This window comes from Carassius auratus, chromosome 2, assembly GCF_003368295.1.
Source record: "Carassius auratus strain Wakin chromosome 2, ASM336829v1, whole genome shotgun sequence".
NCBI classification, from domain to species: domain Eukaryota; kingdom Metazoa; phylum Chordata; class Actinopteri; order Cypriniformes; family Cyprinidae; genus Carassius; species Carassius auratus.
In genome coordinates this window covers 24,722,822-24,748,924 of record NC_039244.1, presented here as the reverse complement: position 1 = coordinate 24,748,924, position 26,103 = coordinate 24,722,822, and the positions used below count along the sequence as shown (strand labels likewise).

The 26,103-nt window shown below is 41.0% G+C and overlaps 1 protein-coding gene across 2 annotated transcripts in view; it reads left to right on the top strand.

Annotated features, from left to right (window-relative positions):
* Positions 1 to 26,103, top strand: part of LOC113038149 (low-density lipoprotein receptor-related protein 8-like) — a 79,888-nt gene that overhangs the window by 41,970 nt on the left and 11,815 nt on the right. For both annotated transcript variants that reach the window (XM_026195384.1, XM_026195378.1), the window contains exons 5-10: positions 2,409 to 2,801; positions 12,983 to 13,105; positions 13,543 to 13,665; positions 16,814 to 16,933; positions 20,893 to 21,018; positions 21,635 to 21,806. In XM_026195384.1, the coding sequence (XP_026051169.1) occupies positions 2,409 to 2,801; positions 12,983 to 13,105; positions 13,543 to 13,665; positions 16,814 to 16,933; positions 20,893 to 21,018; positions 21,635 to 21,806 (1,057 nt within the window). The remainder of the gene's footprint in view (positions 1 to 2,408; positions 2,802 to 12,982; positions 13,106 to 13,542; positions 13,666 to 16,813; positions 16,934 to 20,892; positions 21,019 to 21,634; positions 21,807 to 26,103) is intronic.

Sequence of the window (26,103 nt, the reverse complement as noted above, 5' to 3'; positions counted from 1 at the left end):
ACAAACATCGTATTGTAGCCTACTCTCCCAGTATACAGTCCTCGTCCTTCGTAAAATGCGATGCACACATCTGAATATTTGGGTCGAACTGTTCTGGAAGTTTTTTAAATACAACCTAACCACTGATTTCTAGTTGAGTCGTCATGTGGAAGGCCAAACAAAGTAGTTTCACTTTCACAACGAAACACAGCGTCTCCACGACATGACTGCGGCGGCAACAGAGAGAATAAAAGTTACGCCATCTTTCTTTGTGTGAACATTTGGGCGGTGTTATGTAAATCTTCCCACTTTGTGAAGTAGACATGTGGAGGGGTGTTAAAATGAGCCATTTTAGCTAGGCGTTGTTGACTCTTGAATATCTCTTTGGATTTGAGACTTTGGTCTTTGCAATTTTACAGATCTTCATTATGCACCAAGAGCTTATAACAGTCCAAAGAGAAAGAAAAAAATGGCATTATATGAACCCTTAAAAGGCAGAGTAGGTGGTTTGGTTGGTGATAAGTTGGTTTTTCACTGATATATTGAAGCTTTTTAACTTCTAACTGCAGGGAGCGTGGGACCTTATGCTTTCAAAGCTAGCTTGAAATCAGCAACCCAACATTTAATGAGACGTGCTCGATATTCAGGGTTTCACAGGATTGCTCTCTGTTTCTGTTACCCCTCTTACACCAAGCGGGTAACTTTTTCTGAGCCCCTGTGCTTTACTTCGTCGCCCTCTCTCACTTCAGCTGCTATCTGTCTGCACCACAAACACAGGAGAAATGCCTGCTTATGAAAACCTCTTTAAACCTGTTAGAAACCAAAAATGTGGCAGAGATGATAGTAACATCTTACAGTACAAATGGAGTAAATCATTTCACCAAATAAAATATAAAATACACATTCCTCTAACATAACTTAGCTTCACTAACTCAATATTTTAGTTCACTCGTAATCTTTCATGTTTATAGTTTAGAATTTATATATTATACTACCAAATATGTGACCATGGACCACAAAACCAGTCTTAATGGGCAATTTCTCAATGAGATTTACTAAATAAGAGATTTAACTGAATAACCAAGCTTTAAATTTGTATGGTTTGTTAGGATAGGACAATATTTGGCTAAGATACAACTATTTGAATATCTGGAAAATGAGGGTGCTAAAATTTTCTAAATACTGAGAAAATCACCTTTAAATTTGTCCAAATGAATTCTTAGCAATGCATATTACTCAGGAAAACTTAGGTTTTGATATATTTATAGTAGGAAATTTACAAAATATCTTAATGGAAAATGATCTTTAATTAATTCCCTAATGATTTTTGGCATTAAAAAAAAATCTATAATTTTGACCCATACAATGTTTTGTATTTTTTTTTATTTTATTATTATTTTGGCTATTGCTAAAAATATACCCCAGCGACTTTTTATACAGTTTTTTTGGTCCAGGTTCACATATAATACTGATTAATTTTTTTTTAATCCTAAAGTCCAATGTCCCAAAAATACAGCTAACATGTTTTTTTTTTAATTTTTTTTTTTTTTAAATTTTAATATATTTTTAAAATGTAATTAATTTCAAATGATAAAGCTGAATTTTCAGCATCATTACTTCAATCTTCAGTGTCACATGATCGTTCAGAAATAATTCCAATATGATTTGCTGCTCAAAAAACATTTCTTATAATTTTTAATGAAGAAAACAGTTGCTCTGCCTTATCTTTTTTTTTTTTTTTTTTTTTTGGTAAATTAAACTTTTTTCAGAAAGTTCAAAAGAATAGCATTTATTTTAAATAAAAATCTGTAACCATTGTAACATAATAAATGCCTTTATAGTCGTTTTTGATAAATGTAATGCAGAGATACCCAACTAGGGCCCATGGCTGGCCCTTGATGACCTATGATATGCCCACCATGCCATATCTCAAACACACAAAGGAAAAACAAAAATAATTGAAGCTTATGTATTATTAGTAGTATTATTAAAAGGACATAAATTGAATTAAAAATAATGTAATTTTTAAATATTAACACACTTTTGGCCCACAGCACTTAAAACGAGTTTGTTTTTGGCCTATCGAATTAAATATTTTAGTCACCTGTTATTCATTAGTTTAAAAAAAGACTCTGGTAGTACCTAATTAATACATGTATAAGTGTGTTTTTTTTTTTTTTTTAACCATTCCTATATTGTGCAATATATTATTAATAATCTATAACATTTCACTTTCAAAACATTTTAAATGATATGGATGTTGAATTCAAAATCACCTTTCTGTTAAAATCTTGATAAAATATATATTATTTGCACACTCTGAAAGAGCTACCACTATGCAGGAAGTGTGGCTGATTGTTACACATCATTCGGACAATCTCATCTCTAATTGGCCATTTCTTGATCAGGTCTGTGTTTTTTATCCTCAGATGCCAGGTCCGGCTCAGCGGGGGAGTTCCAGTGTCGTAACCGTAAATGTTTAGCACCGGTCTACGTGTGTGATGGCGATGATGACTGTGGAGACGGCAGCGATGAGGAGAAGTGCTCTCCACCAACCTGTGGGCCGCACGAGTTTCGCTGTAACAGCTCCGAGTGTGTGCCACAGCCCTGGACCTGTGACGGCGACCCTGACTGCGCTGATGGCTCAGATGAATGGGCGGGGCGATGTGGGGGCAGGTCTGGACGTCCGGCCCCGCCCCCTACCCGGAGACTGCAGTGCGGTGCCGGAGAATTTCATTGCAGCAGTGGAGAGTGTGTGAAACTGGCCTGGAGGTGCGACAGGGACCCTGACTGCAAAGACAAGTCAGATGAGGCGGACTGCCGTGAGTGTGCATTACTTCATATATACTTCCCATTACTTGAGTCCTTGGATCTCACTGTACAACTTTGACCCCAGTTTGATAATAACTACTTTATATTAAAAATAGTAACACTTTAAGGACCAGTTCTCACTATTAACATGGTAATAAGAAATTACTTATAGTGAAAATTGGATACCAAAAAAGCATTTGGAAAATATTTTTATTTGTTTTTGTTTTGTTTTCTTCGGGGAAGAATCTAGTGTTTTTTTTTTTTTTTTTTTTTTTTTTGCAATAACTATAAATTATAAAGCTAGAAATGATTTAAGGAACACATTTTATGAGTTCAAGCTTTCCCTGGGAATCCAACACATGACCTTGACATTGCTAGCGCCATGCTCTATGTAGGGGTGCTCCGATCACGATACTGACGAGATGTGCATTAACGATCGGCCGATCGTGATCGGAGCACCCCTAGCTCTATGTTCACAAGATGTGAAGAAAATCTAGACCCCTGAGAAAATGAAATGAAATAAAAATTTCAGGGGCCCAAACGGGCAAGTAACAGCAGGCCTGAAACTCCATTGTCCAACACAGTATTCAAAGACGTGAACTGCTGCCTTTAACTCTGTATGTGGCTTGGAGGTCTCATTCAAAAAGCTAGCTATCCGCATATTGAAACATCGCGCCGGATGATAGTTTCAGAATCAAACAATGCATATCGAATTGCTTGTGTGTTTTCTATTCAGCTTTTTTGAGCTGGCAGACACGCCAGAAACCTAGTGCAAAAAAAAGTGAAAAATTCACCCAACTTCCACTTTAAAGCACTTGTTTTATTTCACTGTTATCTAAAATGGTGGTGTCGTAACAGTCTTTATTAGAATACAAGGTGACATGGGTCAAAAACTAAATTGAAAAATTTGAACCTCTGGCCCGACGGACTGACTGTGTGTAGGACGTTCTATTTCAAGATTCAAGATTCAAGATTTTTATTCATCAAAATTCACGATTATATAGATTATGTTATTTCATAACAATAGCATTTAAGAGGATGTGTAAGAATGTGGATTGGTTTTGTAACATGCTTGTGTGTATTTTCTTGTGTGTGTTGCATCAGCCCTCCGTTTGTCTCTTTGTAGATTGCATGGTTCATCTTTCTTTCTCTTGTTGGCTGCTGCATTGATGCGCACAAAGCAAACACTCCCAGGGATTGTGCATGAAGGTGCTCAGCATCTCCACCTCATTTGTGGAAATATCTTTGTAAGATTCTCAGCAGGAGTTCTCATTGTGAGGACCATACGACCTCAACAATGTTTCTGAAGGGCACACCGCTCTCATATTCGCTCTCATATGCTCCGATGGGAATTCAATTCCCTTAGTTACTGTCAGGTTTTGCCAGAGATGGAAGGCAACGGTTCACAGCAGATACTTTTTTCTGACTGCCTGCCATTCATTATCTATTCCACCCACACAAAGACAATTCATATTATTGAAGCCATTATTGCCACGTGACTCAAGGCATTTGGTGTGGAGACACTCTTTAATTTAGTTTGACAGTGATGGCAGCACACACACCATTGTTGTGTTACGTCATAGAACAATTATAGGTTTTTCCTGCACTTTTGCAGTATGTTTTGATAAGTGTTTGTGTACTCATGTAGAGTACAGGGTTTTTTCTGATCTTCCAGTGCACTTATTATATAGAAAGCCCTCCTGGACCATCCTGGGGTTAAATGGGCTGTTCAACGGCGGAGCGCTGATGCTCATTAATGTAGAGAAAACACCATTTATCTCTGTGCCGCATCATAATGAAAAAAAAAGACTTAGAATTAAGCTACAGTGGAAGCATGTATCCTTCACTGCCTGATATGACAGTTTGTGTAAAGAAATTTAAATTATTGATATTGTAGGGATAGGAAATTATGTCATTGCTCTCGTTGATATTTTTTGACAGATTTTTGTTCCTTCAGTAAAATTCCATGCACTCAAAACATCATTGCTTCAGAAAGTTCATACAGACATAGTAAACATAAAACATATGAATCAAGCAGTACCATATTTGATGTGCTCTATGCATGTCCATTTATCAATGTTTATATGTGAATAAAAGCCTTAATTAAATCTGTTCATCATATAAAATGATCACAGAGTCTGTGCAGTGGTGATTCTTTTGGAGCCTGAGTCTGTGCAGTAGTGATTTTTTGGAGTCCAAGTCTGCGCAGTAGTGATATTTTGGAGCCTGGGTCTGTGCAGTAGTGATTCATTTGGAGCCCGAGTCTCCACAGTAGTGATTTTTTTGGAGCCAGAGTCTCCACAGTAGTGATTCATTTGGAGCCAGAGTCTCCACAGTAGTGATTCATTTGGAGCCAGAGTCTCCACAGTAGTGATTCATTTGGATCCTGAGTCTGCGCAGTAGTGATTCATTTGGAGCCAGATTCTCCGCAGAAGTGATTCATTTGGAGCCCAAGTCTACGCAGTAGTGATTCTTTTGGAGCACGAGTCTCCACAGTAGTGATTCATTTGGAGCCAGATTCTCCACAGTAGTGATTCATTTGGAGCCAGATTCTCCACAGTAGTGATTCATTTGGAGCTTGAGTCTGTGCAGTAGTGATTCATTTGGAGCTTGAGTCTGTGCAGTAGTGATTCATTTGGAGCTTGAGTCTGTGCAGTAGTGATTCATTTGGAGCTTGAGTCTGTGCAGTAGTGATTCATTTGGAGCCTTATCTGGCCATCATGACTTTATTCTCAGAATTATATGATACATACTCGCAATTATGACTTTTTTTCCTCAGAATTGGAATTACAATTCTCAGAAATTAAGTGATATAAAGTCAGAATTGTGGGATATACAAAACAATAGGTTACTTGCGTAACCCCGGTTCTCTGATAGCATTAAGTGAGGTGTCTCACTATGGGATACGCCCCTTCCGCGTATTCCTCAGAAGCCCAATACCATTACGCCAGCCCCAATTGGCTGGCAGTCATGACGTTGCGTCAGGGAGTGGCTCCCTCCTCTTGGTATAAAACGAGCGACGCAACGTCATTACGACATTCAAAACAAGCATACCTCTTCCTCGCTTCACACAGCAAGGAGGGTGATCTGGTGAGACACCTCACTTAATGCTATCAGAGAACCGGGGTTACGCAAGTAACCTATTGTTCTCTTTCAAGCATACGTTTCGGTGTCTCACTATGGGATATCCTAACTCCCGTATTGCCAGATAGCCTGTCTCGAAGTCTCCTGCCACCCAAAAACACTAATATAGGGCTGGTCAACACTTAAGATCCAACGCTCAAAACGGCATGTGCAAACGTTTGAGCTGTAACATCCAGTTTATAGAACCTCGCAAATGTGTGCGGTGAGGACCAACTCGCCGCTTCACAGATATCTTGTAACGTGACCCCCTTAAAGAGGGCCCATGTCGTTGACATTCCTCTTGTTGAATGAGCACGTAAACCAGACGGAGGCGTAAGACCCTTACTGGAATATGCAAGAGAAATTGCCTCCACTATCCAGTGGGATAAACGCTGTTTAGTAATCGGCTTCCCCGTACGCGGCTTCGCCCAAGACACAAACAGCTGATCACTCTCTCTGAACACTTTAGTCCTCTCAGTGTAAATGCGCAGAGCACGCACCGGACACAACGTATTCAGCCTTTGCTGTTCTGCTGAAGCAAAAGGCGGTGGGTTAAAGGCTCTTAACTTGAGAGGAACAATAGAATTGACCACTTTGGGCATAAAAACAGGATTAGGTTTCAAAAGCACCCCTGCGTCCCCTGGCATAAATTGCGTACACGCTGAATTCACAGAAAGTGCGTGAATTTCACTTACGCGCTTCGCTGAAGCCAAAGCTAACAGCAGCGCCGTCTTAAACGACAATAATTTCAGGTCAGCTTTGTCCAATGGCTCAAATGGAGACACAGAAAGCGCATCAAGCACCAGAACCAAATCCCATGACGGAGAGATCGGTTTCGAAACTGGCAAAGCGCGACGCGCACCCTTCATAAACCGGCATACCAAAGGGTGCTGCCCCACAGTTTTGTTATCAAAACCTACATGACAGGCAGATATTGCGGCAAGAAACACCTTTACTGTTGAGAATGCCTTACCCTGATCTATCATATCCTGCAGAAACGATAGGATAACTGCCACTGAACACTGAAAAGGGATTACGTGTCTAGCCGCGCACCAACGCTCAAACACGCCCCATTTACATTCGTAGAGTGACCGAGTGGACAGGGCCCTGGAATTCTGTATGGTTCTGATGACACTGTCTGGCAGACCAGCTGCATTCATATTTAGCCATTCACTGGCCAGGCCCACAGTGCCAGGCGTTCTGGATGAGGATGAAATATCTCCCCCCCCGCCTGTGACAGCAGATCCCTGCGCAGTGGCAGGGACCACGGCTCTGCGTAAAGCATATGTATGATCTCCGCCAGCCAAAATTTCCCCGGCCACCGCGGAGCCACCAGTATCATTCTCAGCCCCTCCTCCCTCACTCTGTGAAGGGCTGGAGATATCAACGCAATCGGTGGGAACGCGTACAGGAGAACGCGAGGCCACTCGTGCGCTAGTGCGTCTATTCCTAGAGGCGCGCTCTGATCCTTCAGAGAGAAGAACAGAGGGCACTGAGCATTGTCCTGTGACGCGAACAGATCCACTGTCGCTCTGCCGAAAATGCTCCAAATTTGGCCAACCACTTCCGTGTTCAGCTTCCACTCTCCATAAAGGGGATTTCCCCTGGACAGCATATCCGCACCCCGGTTCATTATGCCTTGTACGTGTGTAGCTCTCAGGGATAAAAGACTGGCATTGCTCCACAAAATCAGTTTGCGTGCCAACATGTGTAAAGGGAGTGATCTGAGACCTCCCTGTCTGTTTATGTATGCCACAACTGTAGTGTTGTCCGTTCTCACGAGAACATGATGTCCTTTCAGAAAAGGAAGAAAATGCTTCAACGTCAGAAAGACGGCCAGCATTTCCAAGTAGTTTATGTGACAGTGGCTCAGATGGGGACCCCATCTCCCGTTCACTGCCCTGCCCTCGTGAATGCCCCCCCAACCGGACAACGACGCGTCCGTCGTTATGACCTTCCTGGTCTGGACAACGCCCATCGGTGCCCCTTGTACCAGAAAGCACGGGCGCCGCCAGTGACGCAGTGCCAAGACTGCGGCGGACGTCACTCTCACTCTCCTCCGGGAGTGCCGTAACGGGTCTAGTCTCAGAGAAGCTACCCAGCGTTGAAACTCTCTCATAAATAGTCTGCCTAAGGGAATGACTATTAGAGCTGAGGCCATCAGACCTAATAGTCTGAGGCAGATGCGAAAAGAAACATTGTTCCCCTTCCGAAATTCGGCCAGGCATTTCGTAAATTTTATTACTCTCCCCTCTGACAGTCGCGCTCTGAATGTCACTGAGTCCAGTAACAACCCCAGATGCGTTATTGACTGTCTGGGAACTAAAACACTCTTTTCGGTGTTTAATTTTAATCCCAGTTTCTGTAGATGTACTAGGAGCATGGCTGTGTGATCTCTCGCTTTGTGCTCTGATTGAGCCGTCACCAGCCAGTCGTCTATGTAAGTAGCGAGACGAATGCCTTTTTCCCTGAGCGGAGCTAGGGCCGCTTCTGTACATTTCACAAATACCCTCGGACTGAGAGATAAGCCGAAGGGAAGGACTAGATATTCGTATGCCACGCCAAGGAATGCAAACCTCAGAAATTTCCTGTGGGGTGGATATATTTTTATGTGAAAATATGCATCTTTCAGGTCGATTGATGTAAACCAATCGCCTGGGCGCACCAGTTTCAGAAGTGTAGAATGGGTGAGCATTCTGAACTTGTACTTCCTTAGGTATTTGTTCAGTGTGCGAAGATCTAATATGGGGCGGAGAGCTCGAGTCCCTTTTTTCGGGACTAGGAAGTATCTCGAGTAAAACCCATTGTGACTTTCCTCGGGTGGGACCACTCTTATTGCCTTTTTGTTCAGCAGTGAGGTAATCTCTTCCTGAAGAACATGTACTAATGCTCCCCGCACCTGAGAATAAATGATTCCCTTGAACTGCGGGGGAGAAGTTGCAAACTGCAGTCTGTAACCGTTTTGTACTGTTCTCAGCACCCAACGAGACTGCGTGCATTCTCGCCAATAGTTTATTTGCAGCGTTCCGGCGCCATCGTATGGCCGAGTTGAAAACGGGTTTGTGGTCTGTACTGCGCATGCGCGAACACTTATCGCTTGGACAGAGTTTATGTGGCTCACCACCTTCAGCGGAGCGATGACTCCACGAGGTGGTGTTACGCTGTGTTCTGACAAAGTGTTTTGCAACATTTTTTGGGGCATTATGTTTTGCAACATTTGTGGGGGAAACAGTGAAAACTTTATTGAACTTTGAGCATGTAAAGTGCTTGTGACTAGTGGGTGGGTGTACACCACTGCATCGTCTCTCGTTCTCTTCACTGCTCTGCATCCCCTGGACCAACTTGGCTCTGGTTTCCCCACAGAACATCTGTAAACAACTGAACTCGTTTTCCGTTGAACGCTGAACAACTGAGGGTCGGGGACAAGTGAACGGGGGGGCTGTGAGCCCCCTTCCCTCAGGAAGACCCCCTCAAACGGCCTTTTTCTTCCTCCTCATCACCTGGGTAGGGTGAGGGGCCGGCTGGACCGTCTGAGCTGTCGCGGGCGGATAATTTTTTCTGGGCCAGGCGGGTTTCTGCTCTGGTGCGCCGCTCTGAACCGTTGTTGCATTCACACGCGGTCTCTGTCGCCTAGGAATGCGAAAGCTGGGGGGTGGGCGAGCTGTAGCCTGCGCAAACGTCTGCCGAGGAGGTGGTGGGGGCGCGGTTTGCGTCTTTCTGGGCATGCAGAGCTGCAAGGCCTCATCATCCCTTTTCTTCTCCTCGCATCTCTTCTGCATCCGTGTCAGCGCTGAACCGAAAATGCCTTCTGCGACGACCGGTGCATCTAAGATGGCTTCCTTTTCTCTGTCGGAGAGATTCGCCAAATTAAGCCAGCGTCCTCTCTCCTGAATGACCATTGTGGCCATGGCCTTGCCCGCAGCCTGAACGGCACATCTCTGAAGACGGAGCGAGAGATCTGTGACAACACAGATTTCTTCCCACTGTGTCTGACTTGGCGTGGCAGACACCTCGTCTTGTAGCTCCGCCTGGTATGCGGTGAGCAGAGAGATGGCGTTCATGGCCCGGACTGAGAGGGCGACTGCTTTGTAAGCGCGCTCCGTCATGCTTGACTGGAAGCGGTCCGCTTTTGATGGCAACGTTGGGTTTGCAGCCGCCGTACGCCTTGGATGCAGATGCGCTGCAACTAAAGGCTCCATGGGGGGCATGCGAAGAAGGCCTTGCTTCTCCATACCCTCCACGTCGAGCGCAGATCCCCCTTGCACGGGCATTTTACTAGTAAAAGGGTTGTCCTTCCAGGTGACAGAAACCTCTTCCAGAAGCTCTGGAAAGACTGGAAGGAGTTGTCTCGCTGCCCGTTTAGCTCTCGGCAGCCTCTTCCCCTCATAACGCGACTTTGCAGTCTCAGCTATTACGGTCGGCCACGGAATATTGAGTTTCTCTGCAGCGCGTTTGCACACGTCTTGCAGATCCACACTAAGAAGCGGAGAGGATGGTGCCCCGCCCGCCTCCTCCGTGGATCCCGCCGTAGCGAGGGATTGTGCCGATTGCGCAGGGGGGAGAAAAGGGGAATCCTCGAAATCTTCCTCCTCTTCAGAGAGAAGGAAATCCGATTGCCCCTCTTCCTCAAACTCAAACGCGCCCTCCTCCTCCTCCTCGTCCGTGCTGAGGACACCGGCCAGAGGGGCGCATACATCCAGTTGTTCACCCCACGATAGGGTTGCCGTGGTGGGCAGCTCTACAGGAATAGGTACCTGAGGGGCGGAAACCGGAGCGGGACTAGCTGACATGAGGGGATCATGGCCAGACAAGCTAGCTTGGCGTGCTAACCTGCGACGGAGGCTCTTCATGGTGAAACGCGCGCAGTGCTCACAGGATCCGGGACTATCGACCGCCATTTGAGCATGTTTCAGCCCAAGACATGCAGAGCAGACCTGGTGTGTGTCTTTGCATGAGATCTTGTTCCCGCATGAGCAAAGCCGCGGTTCTCCCTCGCTAGCTACGTTAGTCTGCATTGCTGCAGCCATAGTTGCGGTACTGAATGACCCTAACAATGAGCTGGAATGCCGATTGAGGGGTAGGCGAAAGCGGCGTGGTGGCCAACAGATCGACTATAAGCACAGTACCAGAATGATAAGCCAGCAACCAGCATGGAGACCAGTTGATGGCTATCAGATTTAGGAAGGCTTCTGGTGTGAAGCGAGAAGAGGTTTTTGAATGTCGTAATGACGTTGCGTCGCTCGTTTTATACCAAGAGGAGGGAGCCACTCCCTGACGCAACGTCATGACTGCCAGCCAATTGGGGCTGGCGTAATGGTATTGGGCTTCTGAGGAATACGCGGAAGGGGCGTATCCCATAGTGAGACACCGAAACGTATGCTTGAAAGAGAACTTGCAATTGCAAGAAATAAAGTCAGAATTGTGAGATAAAAAGTCGCAATTACCTTTTCTTTTTTATTCAGTGGCGGTAACGTTTTTTATTATTATTATTATTATTCTGTAGCCATTTTAAAATTGCAGATATATATTGACCACACACGGTCACACATTTCCACTTCTAATGCATGGTATACCTCTTACCGCCCAACCCTAGTTACAATATTGCACAAGGTGGTTTGTTTCGATTTTGCAATTTCATTTCAACTACATCAGCAATGACTTTGATGCGCACCAGAAATCAGTTTTGTCAAAATGCTGTCACATCCTCTTAAAATCTCTAGGACACACCCTTTTCTGGAAGCTGGGAAAATTCAGATCTCACATCACTGCTGTCATACTCATTCCCCAGGCGCTTCTGACAAAATGGAGCTGCCACAAGGTGTTTGTTATCCAGCATAGCAGACTAAGAAGAGCGGCTTTGGTAAACAACAAGATCCCAGGAGTATAAAGCGAACTTAAGATCTTGAGAGTCATGGGAGAAAGACAAGTGCTCAGGAGAGGGCCTGATTTTAATTATGATGCATTCTTGTACTTATCTGTTGGCAAGATAAGCGCACTGGGTTTTGTTTTAAACCTGCTGCCTCTTTCTTCATTCCCACCATCAGGTAACACATCCAGGTCAATTATGATGTCACTTTGCCCAGGCCAGAGGGAAAACGGGTGAGCAGAGTGGCACGTGCATTACTAGGCAACCGTCAGGTGTATGTCCTTGAGCATCTTAAAGCCCTTGAAATAGAGGGAGTATACAGTACATCCACCACAGACTGCTCCATAATCACATTAATCCCTCGTTCTTATGCAGCATTTCAGGAGGTTTTTCTTTGAACTTCATAATGGCCAGTATTGTTAATGTTCTCAGATGTGTTTGTGTAATTAAGCTGCAGTTATTCAAAAGCAGCTTTCCAGAAACACCCAATAAAGAGGAACATTTTAGTGTTAGATCACATTTGTGTGACTTTACAAGTACCACGCAAGCTTTGAGATCAGGTTACAGCAAGCACGGAATGCTCATTTACTGTGCGTGTGTGTGTGCGAGCGTGCATGCGTGTGTGTTTTGTGTTATGTTGTGAGTTCCCTGATTGTCCTGAAGAGTTAAACTGTCTGCTGTTCTTTAGGAAAATCCTCCAGGTCCCTCAAATGTCTTGGTTATCTATCTTTTCACACAGAGGACAACTAAGGGACTCATATGCTATTACAAAACTATTACAGCTGTAAAAAAAAAAATGCAAAAAAAAAAAATTAATTAACTGTCGCTACAGAGGGAAACACAATGCATTAAGTGCCAAGGTATTCATTTGTCTAATTTTGTTTAAATATTCAATTCTTTCAGAAGCAGACCATCTTTCATAATAAAGAGAATACACACATATTATAGAAACCTGCAAAAAAAAATAAAACTATTGTCATTTATTCGGAAAATAACAATGTGGATATAAAATGGGTAATTTTTTTACCTTTTTTAATGAATTACACGCAACAACAATAAAGACAAGATAAGTATTCCTAAGGGTGTTTACCAATTGTGAAGCTCCGATGCATGTTCCCTACAGATAAAATATCATGAAGGTCTGTTTGGGGTCTGTGTGTCAGTATTTGGCTGATGTCTGTGCTGTGTTTGGCTCATCTGCAGCTCTGCTCACATGCCGGCCTGATGAGTTCCAGTGTGGAGACGGATCCTGCATTCATGGCATCAAACAGTGCAACAAAATACATGACTGCCTCGACAAAAGCGACGAGGCTGGCTGTGTCAATGGTACGTCCTGGCATGTGTGTGTGTGTATGTGTGGGAACTTCTTTGCACTCATCTTTTGTGCTGCTTATTCAGCAGGGTGAAATGAGATTGGTTCCGGCCTTTAATACGACACCCTTCAAAGTTTAATGAGTGCAGACCTGTCTGTCCATAGCAGAAGCATGTCCTACTGTTTCTAACCAGTAATAAGCTTTCATGTGTAGAAATAAATTGGCCAATCCTTTTGAAAGTGGCTTTTATATGGAAGACGTACAGAGGCTTTACCTAAATGGTCCACGTCTGCTAAATCACCAGTCTGTATCTGTGCACAAAAGACCTCTGAATATTTGTGCTAATGTGGGAGGAAACAAAGCTAAACTTAAAAATAAAACAAAAAAACTTAAATCAGCTGCCATCTGCTCTGTAAGCATCATCATCTTTTTTTCCCTCTCATGCTTTAGCCACAAAGTGTGAAGGACCTCTGAAGTTCCTCTGCAGGAATGGGGAATGCATAGACGGGAGCAAGGTGTGTGACAACGTGAAGGACTGCAAGGATCGCTCAGATGAACCCAAGAAAGAGTGCAGTAAGAAAACTATTTGTTGACATACTGGAAGAGTAGAGAGATGCAAACGGAATGTGGATAGTTTAGTTCAGATTATTTGGTCTTTAAATAATTTGTTTAGAAATCTAGAGTTTACATTGAAATCTTTGACTTTTGATTGCACATCTAAGACATTTTAAGTTCTCTTCTGAGAATATTCTGAAATTAGAAAAGTATAAAGTGCATGTGCGAAAAGTGGAATGGGTAACTTAAAAAAAAAAAAAACACACACAAAGCCACTAATCTTATCCTTTAAAATTCATATTTAATAATCCAAATCCATATCTGAGTATTTTCCTGTTTTAAAATATTCCTGTTTTAAAATGACTTGAATGCCACTTATTAAAAATATGTTAGTAATTAAATAAAATGAGTCCCCGCCTCCACTCAATCACATTAGCTCAGACCTGTTCCACTTTCAATCTATAAACGATATACAATGGCAAGTGGCAATATTACATACATGGTTATCATTATGTTATTCATGGCAATTTCGTGAGTTAATCCATGAGTGAATTTATTCAGATATAATCACTATAATCTCACAAAGCTCCGTTATAATCAATGAAGCTCTAAACTGCTCAATTTCTTGTTTAAATTGTGGCAACACTTTATTATAAATGAGAGCATTCATGAATGCGCAGTGAGATGAATTTAAATGTCCATGGCATTCAAGACATCAACAGAAATGTCTGTGATTCACTACAATGCTCAATGCTTCAAAAATGCATTATATATATAAACCTGTGACCAGATATGAAAAGCACTGCCCCACACATTGATGGGATCGGTTACATGTTTGTGATGGCAGGAAACAGGGACAGTGGTTTTATTATTGTTTCTCATTTCTATTAAATGCTGAACATGGTCCACAAAAATGATGGAAATTAGAAGTTATTTCTGTGCATGTTCCCAAATGCACGTTGTAAACGACACACAGAAATTGACTTCATGTGGAGCAACATTTAGTGCTCCTCACAAAGTCTAAAAACCACTGTCTGTAAGAACCAGTTGAAACATTAAGAGATCTTCTGCTAAATCTCATTTATTATTGCTCAAACTTAAGGCCCTTTCACACAGATGTGTCAGTTAACTGTGTCTGACATGAAAACTACCGTATAGCGAATAACACATATACAAAAGTTCCAATATGTTTTATTTATTTAGCTTTTAGTGCATATAAATATGATGTTGTTTGCAACTTTGGCAACGTCTGCCCCGAGACTGTGTTGACAACAGCGCCTCTTCTGCACAAATCAGTTCTACTATGAGAGAAATCGGCGAACACAACAATTTCACAGCTTGCTGCATCCTGTATGAAAGGGCCTTTAGTGTTAGGGATTTGAAACCAGACATGAATGATAAATCAAATCATGCTGCTTACTGAGGAGAGGTGAATTAATATTTGTGTGTGTTGGACTTTTGACTTAATCCAGAAAGAAATCACCTAAAATCACATTTTTAGCGACTACATAGCAACATGCTAAAAATGCCAAATCAAATAGGTTTCGTAGGAAGTTGCTAAGGCACCACTGAAAGTGCACCGTAATTTATATGGCAGAGAAAACAAGATTTTATTTTTATTCTTTCTTACTTTCATATATCCCATGACTATCTGGGGCAGAACTGATGGATCGCCATCTTCTCAGACAATCCATTAGCGTCAAAGAGGAATGAAGACCTGCAGTGGTTGTTCTAGAGGCCTAAGTGTGTGTGTGTGTGCGCGCGTGCGCGTTTCCTCACCAAACCTGCATCCTTATCCTCTTCCCTCAAATGCCACGTTCACTCACGTGGCGTAAAGATCACCGTCTCCAGAGAAAGTGCTCATAACTCCATCTTAATGCCCTCAGTGTCTTCTCCTTTAATCCCCCATCCTCTGACATATGGCTGGCTCTGAGCGACGCGGCTCTGCCCCAAATTGTAAGCTTCCATGGATTTTGTCAGGATGCCAGCACCTACTAATGAATGCAGAGGGCTGGAGAGAACACCTGGTCCACAAATGCTACCTTGTGAGAAAGCGCCGAAGAAAGAGAAAGCACATTGTTGCTCGTTTCTGGCCCACACAGCCATCTCCATTTTGCCTCATTAAATTGTTTTCTGCAGAATGCTCAATATGTCTTGCTGCTCTCTCAAGCTTACAGACACAATATGTTCCTTGGATTCAACTGCAAACAATGTAACGTTAATTTCAACACGCTGAGTCACAAGATGGTTCAGTGCCTGAAAGTTTTAACTTTGTCTCGAAGCTTTCTCTATAATATCACACACACTCGCATGTGTTTTTAAAACAGACCCTAGGGAATGTAAATGAGGCCTGAAGATGGTAGTTGTGTTGGTTTGTTATTGCTCAATTATAGACAGCCTCTCTCACTCACGTAGATGAAGAATTTAATTTTTCTTTGCCAGATGAAGGAAAAAGCTCATGGCTCATGTTTTCCAGTACAAGGCAGCGACAACAATATTAAACAGGGAGCAAATAGAAGTGAAATGTAGTTTAAATTTATATACAGAGTTTTTTTTTCCTCTCTTAAGTGGGACTTGAGTAACTTTTTGTATGTAATTAGTAAGTATTTTTAGTAAACATTTAAATGTATTTAAAAATATATTTAATATCATTGTTTTTATCTTAGCTTTTATTATCTTGTATGTTGTGTGATTAAATATATTTGTAATGTAATTCTATGTGCAATGTAATTCTTTCAAAATATATTAATTTCAATTGTAATATTGAATAAAGCACTACAGTTAAAATTACATTAATAAAACATGATTATTTCAAATGTACTTTTAAAAGTGCACTCAAGTCATGAAAGATTACTTGTTTAAATGGCATTTTATTTTGTTCAGTTTAAAAAAAAAAAGTCACTTGGGATAAAAGTGTCTGCTAAATGACTGAATGTAAATGTAAACATAAGTGCATATTCAATACAGTTAAATGCACTTTTATTTATTTTTTTATTTTACAAGGGATAAGCTGTTTTGCTTTAATACGAGGGAAACCTGCTTTTGTCAACATCAATTGTGCAGTAAATTGATATTTCTATTGTCAAAAAACATCACTTATTTCCAGATTTAGGGCGCTGTACCGTTCAAAATCTACATTTTAAACCATCTCTTCTCTATTTTGTAGGTTTGAATGAATGTTTGCTTAACAATGGAGGCTGCTCACACACCTGTGTGGATCGTCCCATTGGATACGAGTGCCAGTGTCCTGCTGGCTATAAGCTCCTGGACAAGAGGACGTGTGGAGGTCAGGCCTGGGACAATGATGAGATGCTTTTGACAGTAGTAATGTAAAGCTGATTTAAATTATTTTTATACTGTGTAAGAACATAGGCCTTCAGCATGCAGGCACTGTGTTCTGATCATGTACTAAACAGCTGAATCAAAACACATGGATAACACAAGGTACAAATGACTTAAAGGTTAAACTAAGATCTCACAGTAATACTGTCTTGGTTACGTATGATAACCCTCGTTCCCTGAAGAAGGGAACAGAGAGGTCACGTCTGTGACAGACTAATTGGGATATCTCTTCGATAGAAATATACTTTGAGTGTAAACTAAACGAGCTAATGCACATTGACATGCAGTTATTGCATCCAGCTGTTTCTAAACACAATTTGAATATAAGAAGGCAGCAGGTGCAAAGCATACCGGGTTTTCGCTGAGGAGCCGAGCCCGTGGCCACCACCCTTATGCTAATATAAGCCAGTTGTCGAGATAGTTGAGGAAACACCCTACTCTCTGAGGGGAACAAGAGCAACCTTCACGACTTTCGTGAAGACAAAGGGCAACAGGGACAGCCTGAAGGGCAGGATTCTGTACTAATATGCCCGTCCTTTGAACGCAAACCGCAAAAATGGTTTGTGGCATGGAATGATCGACACATGAATGTACTCATTCTTCAGGTCGATTGCTGCGAACCAATCTCGGGGATGGAGGCATTCGAAGATGGGTTTCTGCATCAACATCATGAACAGTAACCAATGCAGGGCCTGGTTCAAGACTGGCAGGTCCAAGATTGGCCATAACCCCCCACCTATCTTGGGTACAATAAAATAAGGGCTGTAAAACCCAATCCTCATATCAGCTGAGGGACCAGCTCTTTCGCATCCTTGGGCAGTAGGAGCGCAATCTCGCAAGACAGGAGCATCGTCCTCCTTAACTGTTGTGAAGTGGATGTCGCTGAGCTAGTGGGGACCAGTGGCGTAGCATCTGGGTATGTGGGGAACTTTTTGTTGAAACGGGGGTATGAATAGAGCCCTGCACGGGTCCAGCCCTTGTCCAACAGCTTTTCCAAATTCTTGCTCCGAGTCCAACTGGAGCCTGTGTCTTTTTTTTCTCTCTTGCCCATACACAGCTGCTTTTGCAGCCATTACAATATTTCTTCAATAGTTTTGGTTTTTAATGGTGGTCATATTTCTTTTCATTTCTTTATTAAATTAATTTAGAAATAAGTTTGGAACATTTTATGTTTGTTAAATTCAAGTTTTTTTCTAAAAGGAATGACTAGGCGGCCAGATGCATAAAGCGGGATGAGCATATGTTTGATCGATTTAGACTTCTTCTCAAATCAACACAGCTTGGCTAAAATAAAATCTATGGATAGAAAATATAATAATTAACTTAGATAAACATGCGCTATTAGGAACATATCTGATCGTTTGTGCCGAAAGTGGAAGCAGAAGCACGCTTGAGGCACCAGTGTGATCTCTCTCTTTCTCTCTTTCACTCTCTCTCTCTCTCTCTCTCTTAATAATAGTGGTTACTAAAAAAATACGCTGTCATTTTTGCTAATAAAGGTAAGAGTATACATCATTTGGAACTGCAAAGTGTCTACTTTTATTTGTGTGCACTCGCAATATCAACAAAACGTACAGAAATGTTTGTAAAAAAAATATAGACATGATAAACATATCTATAAAATGCTTTTAATGACTAGGCTACTTTAAAATGAAATAATTCAAATCAAAAACAAAAACTCATTCATAATGTAATCCGTTAAGAGGCATTTCTCTCTAAAGGCACGTTAAGTTGAGGAGGTGGCAAGTCAGGATTGTCAAATCCATCTTTGTGACACTGACTCAGAAAACACTAGTTTATTAACAAATGATTCAAATATCCATATCAAACTATTTTTATTATTTAAATTTTTACTTGTTTTGTTGTTGTTTGTTTATTTGTTTGTTTTGGCCAGTGTGCCAAAAGTTTGTTTGCATTCAAATATAGTCTATGGCAGCAATTTAGTTCCACGTAAAAAAAATAAAGAAATAAGATTAACATCATAATATTTACAATTACAACATATTCTCTGCCAAAAAAAAAAAGCATCCAACCTGTCATTCTTCATATTTAACATGAAAAACGTATATTTATTGACTTTTTTAAACTTGGATTGATCGATTTCATGAGACATTTGTTTGTATTAAGTTAAACATGAATTCAAGTATTCATGTTTATTTATTGCTGCAAATATTAAAGAGGAAAATATAATTTATTCATATGCCACTTCTGGCAAATTATCTCAGTACAAATTAAAGAGCGTAAAAACACTTTTTTCTACATATTTTATCATAGAATTTAAGATAGGCTCACTGGTGCGATTATTGGTTGGCTGGCGTGCTACAAATAATAAATGTACTTCAAAACGTTAAATATTATTTCCAAGAATTTATACCATAAATAAACAGCTTGTGATGCAGTCGTGGACATTGCACGACCCAGGGAACTCATGGTGACATTAGTCGCGCAAGGTCAGTAGTGGTTCGGAGCGCTTTCAGAATAGCTGGATTGTGACCACCGTCGTGCAGGTCCTTCAGTGCCTTAGCCTGGTGCATCTGCTGTAACGCCATAGGAGGAGGCGGCCTTGGGACACGGTCACATCGCTACTGACCGCTCCACAGGGGGGATCACCTATTACGCCTTCGACGTCGAGGGTGGTGAGGGAGGAGGAACCAGCAGGCCGGTTTCTGGCAGTAAAAGGTGCCATTTGTGACCTGGTGAGCTCCTCATGCACTTCATCACTGGGACGGGGCACTGAGAACCAGTGCGGGCCACCCCGAGAAACCAACTGTCCAGCCTAGAAGACTCGGGATGCTGTGGAGGTTTCCAATCGAGCCCTACCTTCTCTGTGGCCCGGGAAAGCATAGCTGTCGTCTCTGGATCCGATTCAGGTATTGCCATCGTCCTGAAGGCCGGCACTGTAGCTGAACCTTAGAGAGCTTTCCCTCCGATGCAGTGATCGACATCTGGTCATTCCATGGGCTGCCCAACTGGATCGTAGGTGCTAGAGGAGCAGTGGGCCCATGAGGGTTGGTTCCCTGAGGGTTTGCCACCACTGCGACCCTCAAACAGCCCGTACTACTGCTGGAAGTAATTTCCATCTGGCAGCTGACAGGACGAGCCTTAGATCACGGCAGAAGCAACAGAACTCCGCCCCCCTGGAGGTTGTGAAGCCTTGTATGCAGCTCTATTGGTCATCTTCCCTCACTGGAAACAAGAGTCATCCACAAAATCAAACTCAGCATATTTAGTTGCGATTGTGAATATCACCCGGTGCCAGGTAATGCATGGGTGAAACATCATCTTTATAAAAATGTTCCGTTGTCTTTATAAAGGCGCACCCGTGAAGCTCTTCTAGTGATGAGGGGAACTGGCCACTTGTAGCACAACAGGGGGGTAGTGCAGCCTGAAGTGCACAACCAACTAGACACAGAACGACAGCCGCTGAAGCACCGTACCGCCAACACCAGAAGCTTTCAAGAGCACATTAAACTCATAGCTCACTTGCAGACACTGGATGGAGCAGAACAAAGTTTTCACTTGGATCCAAAGCGAAAAGCTGGTATGCATTGCACCTGCTGCCTTCTTATACTAACATTGTGATCAGTTGCAGCTGGATGCAATAATTGCATGCCAATGTGCATTGGCTCGTTTAGTTTACACTCTAAGTAGATTGGTCTATCGAAACGATATACCATTTTGTTGGTCACAGATGTGACGTCGAGAGTGACCAACTGAAAGGGAACTACATTTAAATGAGGCATGTTTAGTTTAGTTTGGTTTTGATGTGCAAAATCTGCCCTTAAACAATAGCAAGTCATAACAGACAGTCTTTTCCTATATACTGTACAATGTAGTCATGATATTCAGCCGTCTTGAGTGAGTGAACATGTCTGCAGCCACGTGTATTTGTTTACTCCACAGATATCGATGAGTGTGAGAACCCTGATGCCTGCAGCCAAATCTGCATTAATCTGAAAGGGGATTTCAAGTGTGAATGTCACCTGGGTTATGAGATGGACCCCGTAAGCAAAACCTGCAAAGCTGAGGGTAAGACATTCAAAAAACAGGTTTAGTATGATTTCTGACCTCAGCAGAGAATTGTGGGTTTTTTTTAATCTTCATTATCATTACAATAAAGGTAATTTCCAGGTTGATTTATGCTAGTTAGAACTATATATATTATACAAACATTTTTCTCTCTCTCTCTCTCTCTCTCTCTCTCATTTATATATATATATATATATATATATATATATATATATATATATATATATATATATATATATATATATATATATATATATATATATATATTTAATAATATTAAATATAATGTTTAAGCACCATAATACACACACACACACACACACACACACACACAGATGTGTGTGTGTGTGTGTGTGTATTATGGTGCTTAAACATTAACTTAATTTTTTACGTACCCTTATGATTCTGAAAACATATTGGTCAATGATTCTTTGGTGCTTTTTATTATAATTTTTTTTTTCATAAATTATATTTTATTTAAAGCAATATTATATTTAAAAATAATAAAACACTTGTATGTGTATATACTGGTAATCCTGGACAGAAAGCTTTTCTTTGTTTCGAGATCGAGTCATCTCTGAACTGTCTGTGATCATTGTCTTTGTGCTTGTTTTAGGCAAAAGCCCTTACCTGATGTTCACAAACAGGCACGAGATCAGACGCATTGACCTGGTGAAGAGGGACTACACACAGGTGGTTCCTACTCAGAAAAACGCAGTGGCCATTGATATCGACGTCGCTGCCAACCGCATGTACTGGTGTGACCGCTTTCAGCACAAAATATACAGGTGACCTCATCTTGACCTTTTGGATTATGCATTATGCTGTAAATATGGAAGCAGTTTGGCTGAGCACTTAAAAGGAAGCTGTGGCCATTACAATGAGAGCCAGGACTTACTGTCATTTAACAGCAAAGTGCTGCTTCACATGCTTCTGATGTGTTAATTAATTTAAACTCAGGAGATATGGCTCAATTTATTTACATATCCCTCTCTCACACACTCAGACCGTTACTCTCAAGATAACACTATCGCTAGTAAAATTAATTAAAATGAGATGCAGAGAGGCTGAAAAACAGCACCTATGAAACCTTTTAAATATTACTGAAACTGAGTATTCCATTCAGAAGTGATCATGCTCATGTTTCTTGGGAATATCTAATGTATGTTATATACACACTACTGCTCAATTATTCGAGGTAAGTAATATTTTGTTTGTTTGTTTTTTTTGAAAGTATCTTATGCATTTATTTGATTATTGTAAAATGGTCCTTCTGAAATCATACTAATATGCTGATTTGCGGCTCAAGAAATATTTCTGATTACAAATATTGAGATTTGGAACAAAAACTCTGTATTACGTATGCCAGGCCAGTAGTTGGCACTGTCACCTTGTTATTAAACAGTACCTGTAGGGAAGTGATGATTATATCTTGTATATGATGCGTCTCCACTGTTAGTTGTAATATTGGTCAAGTAAATCCACACTTTGTATGAAGAAGCGTTGGCAAACTCTTGAGCAGGAACAACTGTACCATGTACTCCGCCATTGTTGTGTATGTTTGTTCCCACTTGCCTTTAAAATCGACACGTACTGCTCGAGTCTACATACCAAACACGTACTACGCACACGCATGACGTCACCATTTTTCAAAGATTCCCTCTATTGGGTGTTTACGCGGAAACGATAATGGTGGCATTTTCAAAAACTTTTGTCGTGTTAATGAACATTCAAAATGAATAAAAAGTGTCCTGTTTTTAGCTGAAACTTTGTTGTGTAAAGCCCCTTAATGTATTACCTGGAACTCTTGATAAATTGGATGCATCATTTGTGAATAAAAGTATTAATTTCTTCTAAAAAAAAAAAAAAAACTTGCAGACCCCTCATGGTAATGTACAAGTTTAAATTTTTGCACAACTTTCTAAAGCTGTTCAGTCTTGCCAAAAAAAAAGATAAAATAAAATAAAAAAAAACTGAAAAAAAAAACTGACAAGACTATAAACAAATGTAATATAATGCACTTTTAATGAATGGAACATCAGTAACTACTTGTTTTAATGCATATTTTTATGCAGTTTTTATGATGTCCCAAATGATTGTTTGTTTGTTTGTTTGTTGTTTTTTTTACAATAATGATATTTTCAGTATGTTATTTTGGTTGCACTTTATTTTAGAGTACATGCACAAGTACTCAGACCCCCTTCAATGTTTCACTCTTTGTTATATTGCAGTCATTTGCTAAAATCATTCAAGTTCATTTTTTTCCTCATCAATATACACACAGCACCCCATATTGACAGAAAAACAACTGTTCAGACCCTTTGCTGTGACACTCATATATTTAACTCAGGTGCTGTCCATTTCTTCTGATCATCCTTGAGATGGTTCTACACCTTCATTTGAGTCCAGCTGTGTTTGATTATACTTTTTGGACTTGATTAGGAAAGCCACACACCGGTCTATATAAGACCTTACAGCTCACAGAGCATGTCAGAGCAGATGAGAATCATGAGGTCAAAGGAAGAGCCTTGGTGAGAGAGGTAAATAAGAACCCGAAGATCACTGTGGCTGAGCTCCAGAGATGCAGTCGGGAGATGGGAGAAAGTTGTAGAAAGTCAACCATCACTGCAGCCCTCCACCAGTCGAGGCTTTATGGCAGAGTAGCCCGACGGAAGCCTCTCCTCAGGGCAAGACACATGAAAGCCCCCATGGTGTTTGCTAAAAAACACCTGAAGGATTGTCTGGTCTGATGAGACCAAGATAGAACTTTTTGGCCTTAATTCTAGCAGTATGTGTGGAGAAAACCAGGCACTGCTCATCCCCTGCCCAATACAGTCCCAACAGTGAAGCATTATGCTGTGGGGGTGTTTTTCGGCTGCAGGGACAGGACGACTGCTTGCAATCGAGGGAAAGATGAATGCGGCCAAGTACAGGCATATCCTGAATGAAAACCTTCTCCAGAGTGCTCAGGACCTCAGACTGGGCCGAAGGTTCACCTTCCAACAAGACAATGACCCTAAGCACACAGCTAAAATAAATAAGTGGCTTCACAACAACTCTGTGTCTGTTCTTGATTGGCCCAGCCAGAGCCCTGACTTAAACCCAATTGAGCATCTCTGGAGAGACCTGAAAATGGCTGTCCACCAACGTTTACCATCCAACCTGACAGAACTGGAGACTGGAGAGGATCTGCAAGGAGGGGATGGCAGAGGATCCCCAAATCCAGGTGTGAAAAACTTGTTGCATCTTTCCCAAAAAGACTCATGGCTGTATTAGATCAAAATTGTGCTTCTACTAAACACTGGGCAAAGGGACTGAATACTTAGGACCATGTGATATTTCAGGTTTTCTTTTTTAATAAATGTGCAAAACTGTCAACAATTCTGTGTTTTTCTGTCAATATGGGATTTTGTGTGAACATTGAGGGGAAAAAATGAACTTAAATGATTTGAGCAAATGGCTGCAATTTAACAAAGAGTGAAAAATTCAAGGGGGTCTGAATACTTTCTGCACCCACTGTACCTAAGAAAGTACTGGCAATATAAGTAGCTACATGGGTTAAGGTAAGGTTTAGGGGTAGGTTCAGGGATATCTAAATACCTATTGCCCAGTTATTGTATCACTATGATACATGCATAGTATGTACACAAGAAACTTGAAAGTAAAATAAAGTGCTACCATTATTGTTGTCAATTAATTTGTCAGGTATTTGTGAATTAAATGTCTGTGTGTGTGCTTTTAAAACACTTTTGTAAAACTACATTATCAAACAACAAACAAACAAAAAAGGACTTTTATTATTATATCAGCAGCAATGATAAAAACAGGAAAATATCATGGGTTTAAATTTTTTATTAAACTGTTAATGATAGAAAGCCTTTTTTGATATCACCAATTTTGAGAGTGAAGCATCCATCATATGAAACCCTTTGAAAATGTTTGTAACGACCCTACAGTGCTTATTCTCCCTTCAAAGTGCCCTGTGTAGACAGCAGGTCGAACACTAGGTGTAATGTCATACAGGAAAGATTTTGACTCTTGCCATTATGAAAGACTGGCCCTGTTACAAATTCATTTAAAACTTGCAAAGAACCTCTTGACTCATTTTTCCACGGTCCATCTCCCTTTCCTCCTGATTGCACATTCCATGTGATCTTGCTAATTTGGTACATTCGTTTTCCTAATAATAGATACCTCTGTGGCTGCCCAAAATGAAGTGCTATCTTATTAAATTGCAGTACTCTGCCCCTGCCCTCTCTCTCTCTCTCTCTCTCTCTCTCTCTGTCTCTCTGCCTATCGTCTGTCTCTTTTGGACTTATAAGTGAGGATAAAGTCCAAAGTCATTAGCCAGAAGTGCTCCGCTGTGAGCTTGAACTAGTTTGGGATGATACTGAAGCTGATAATAGAAGGCTGAGGGGTGAGTTGAGGCCCTACATTTAGACACCTGTGGCACTCATGAAAACTTCAGATCATGTGAAGATCTGTAAAGAGAAGTATTAGATAGTGATTTTAGTTCAAACCACCCAGAGTCACAGCATAAATGAAAAATAGAACGCATGCTTCAGACAAAAAGATTATGTTAGTAACTAACCAGAGGTTTATTGCATACTGCACATTATATAGGTCTTCTATGTTTTATACATAATGTATGTGAAAAAAATATGCAAAACAGAACAATAAACCTTTTCCAAAAGTTGTATGTTATTTTAGAGTGCCTATATATAAAATAAATTAAAAACCTGGTGTTTAAAAAAAAAAAAAAAATTAAAGCATAAAAGGCAGTTACTGACATTCATTTCATTGGGTTCAGTAATCTTTTTTATTTTTTATTTTTTTTGAAAGAAAGTAATACTTTTTTTCAGAAATGGTGCATTAAATTGAACAAAAGTGACAATAAAAATGTTTATAATGTTAAAAAAAAATCTGTTTTAAATATATGCTGTTCTTTTAAACTTTGTATTCATCAAAGAATCTGAAAAAAAAGGTATCACAGTTTTCACAAAAATATTAAGCACCAAAAGGTTTTTCAAAACATTTTCTTGAGCAGCAAATCAGCATATTAGAATGATTTCTGAAATATCATGA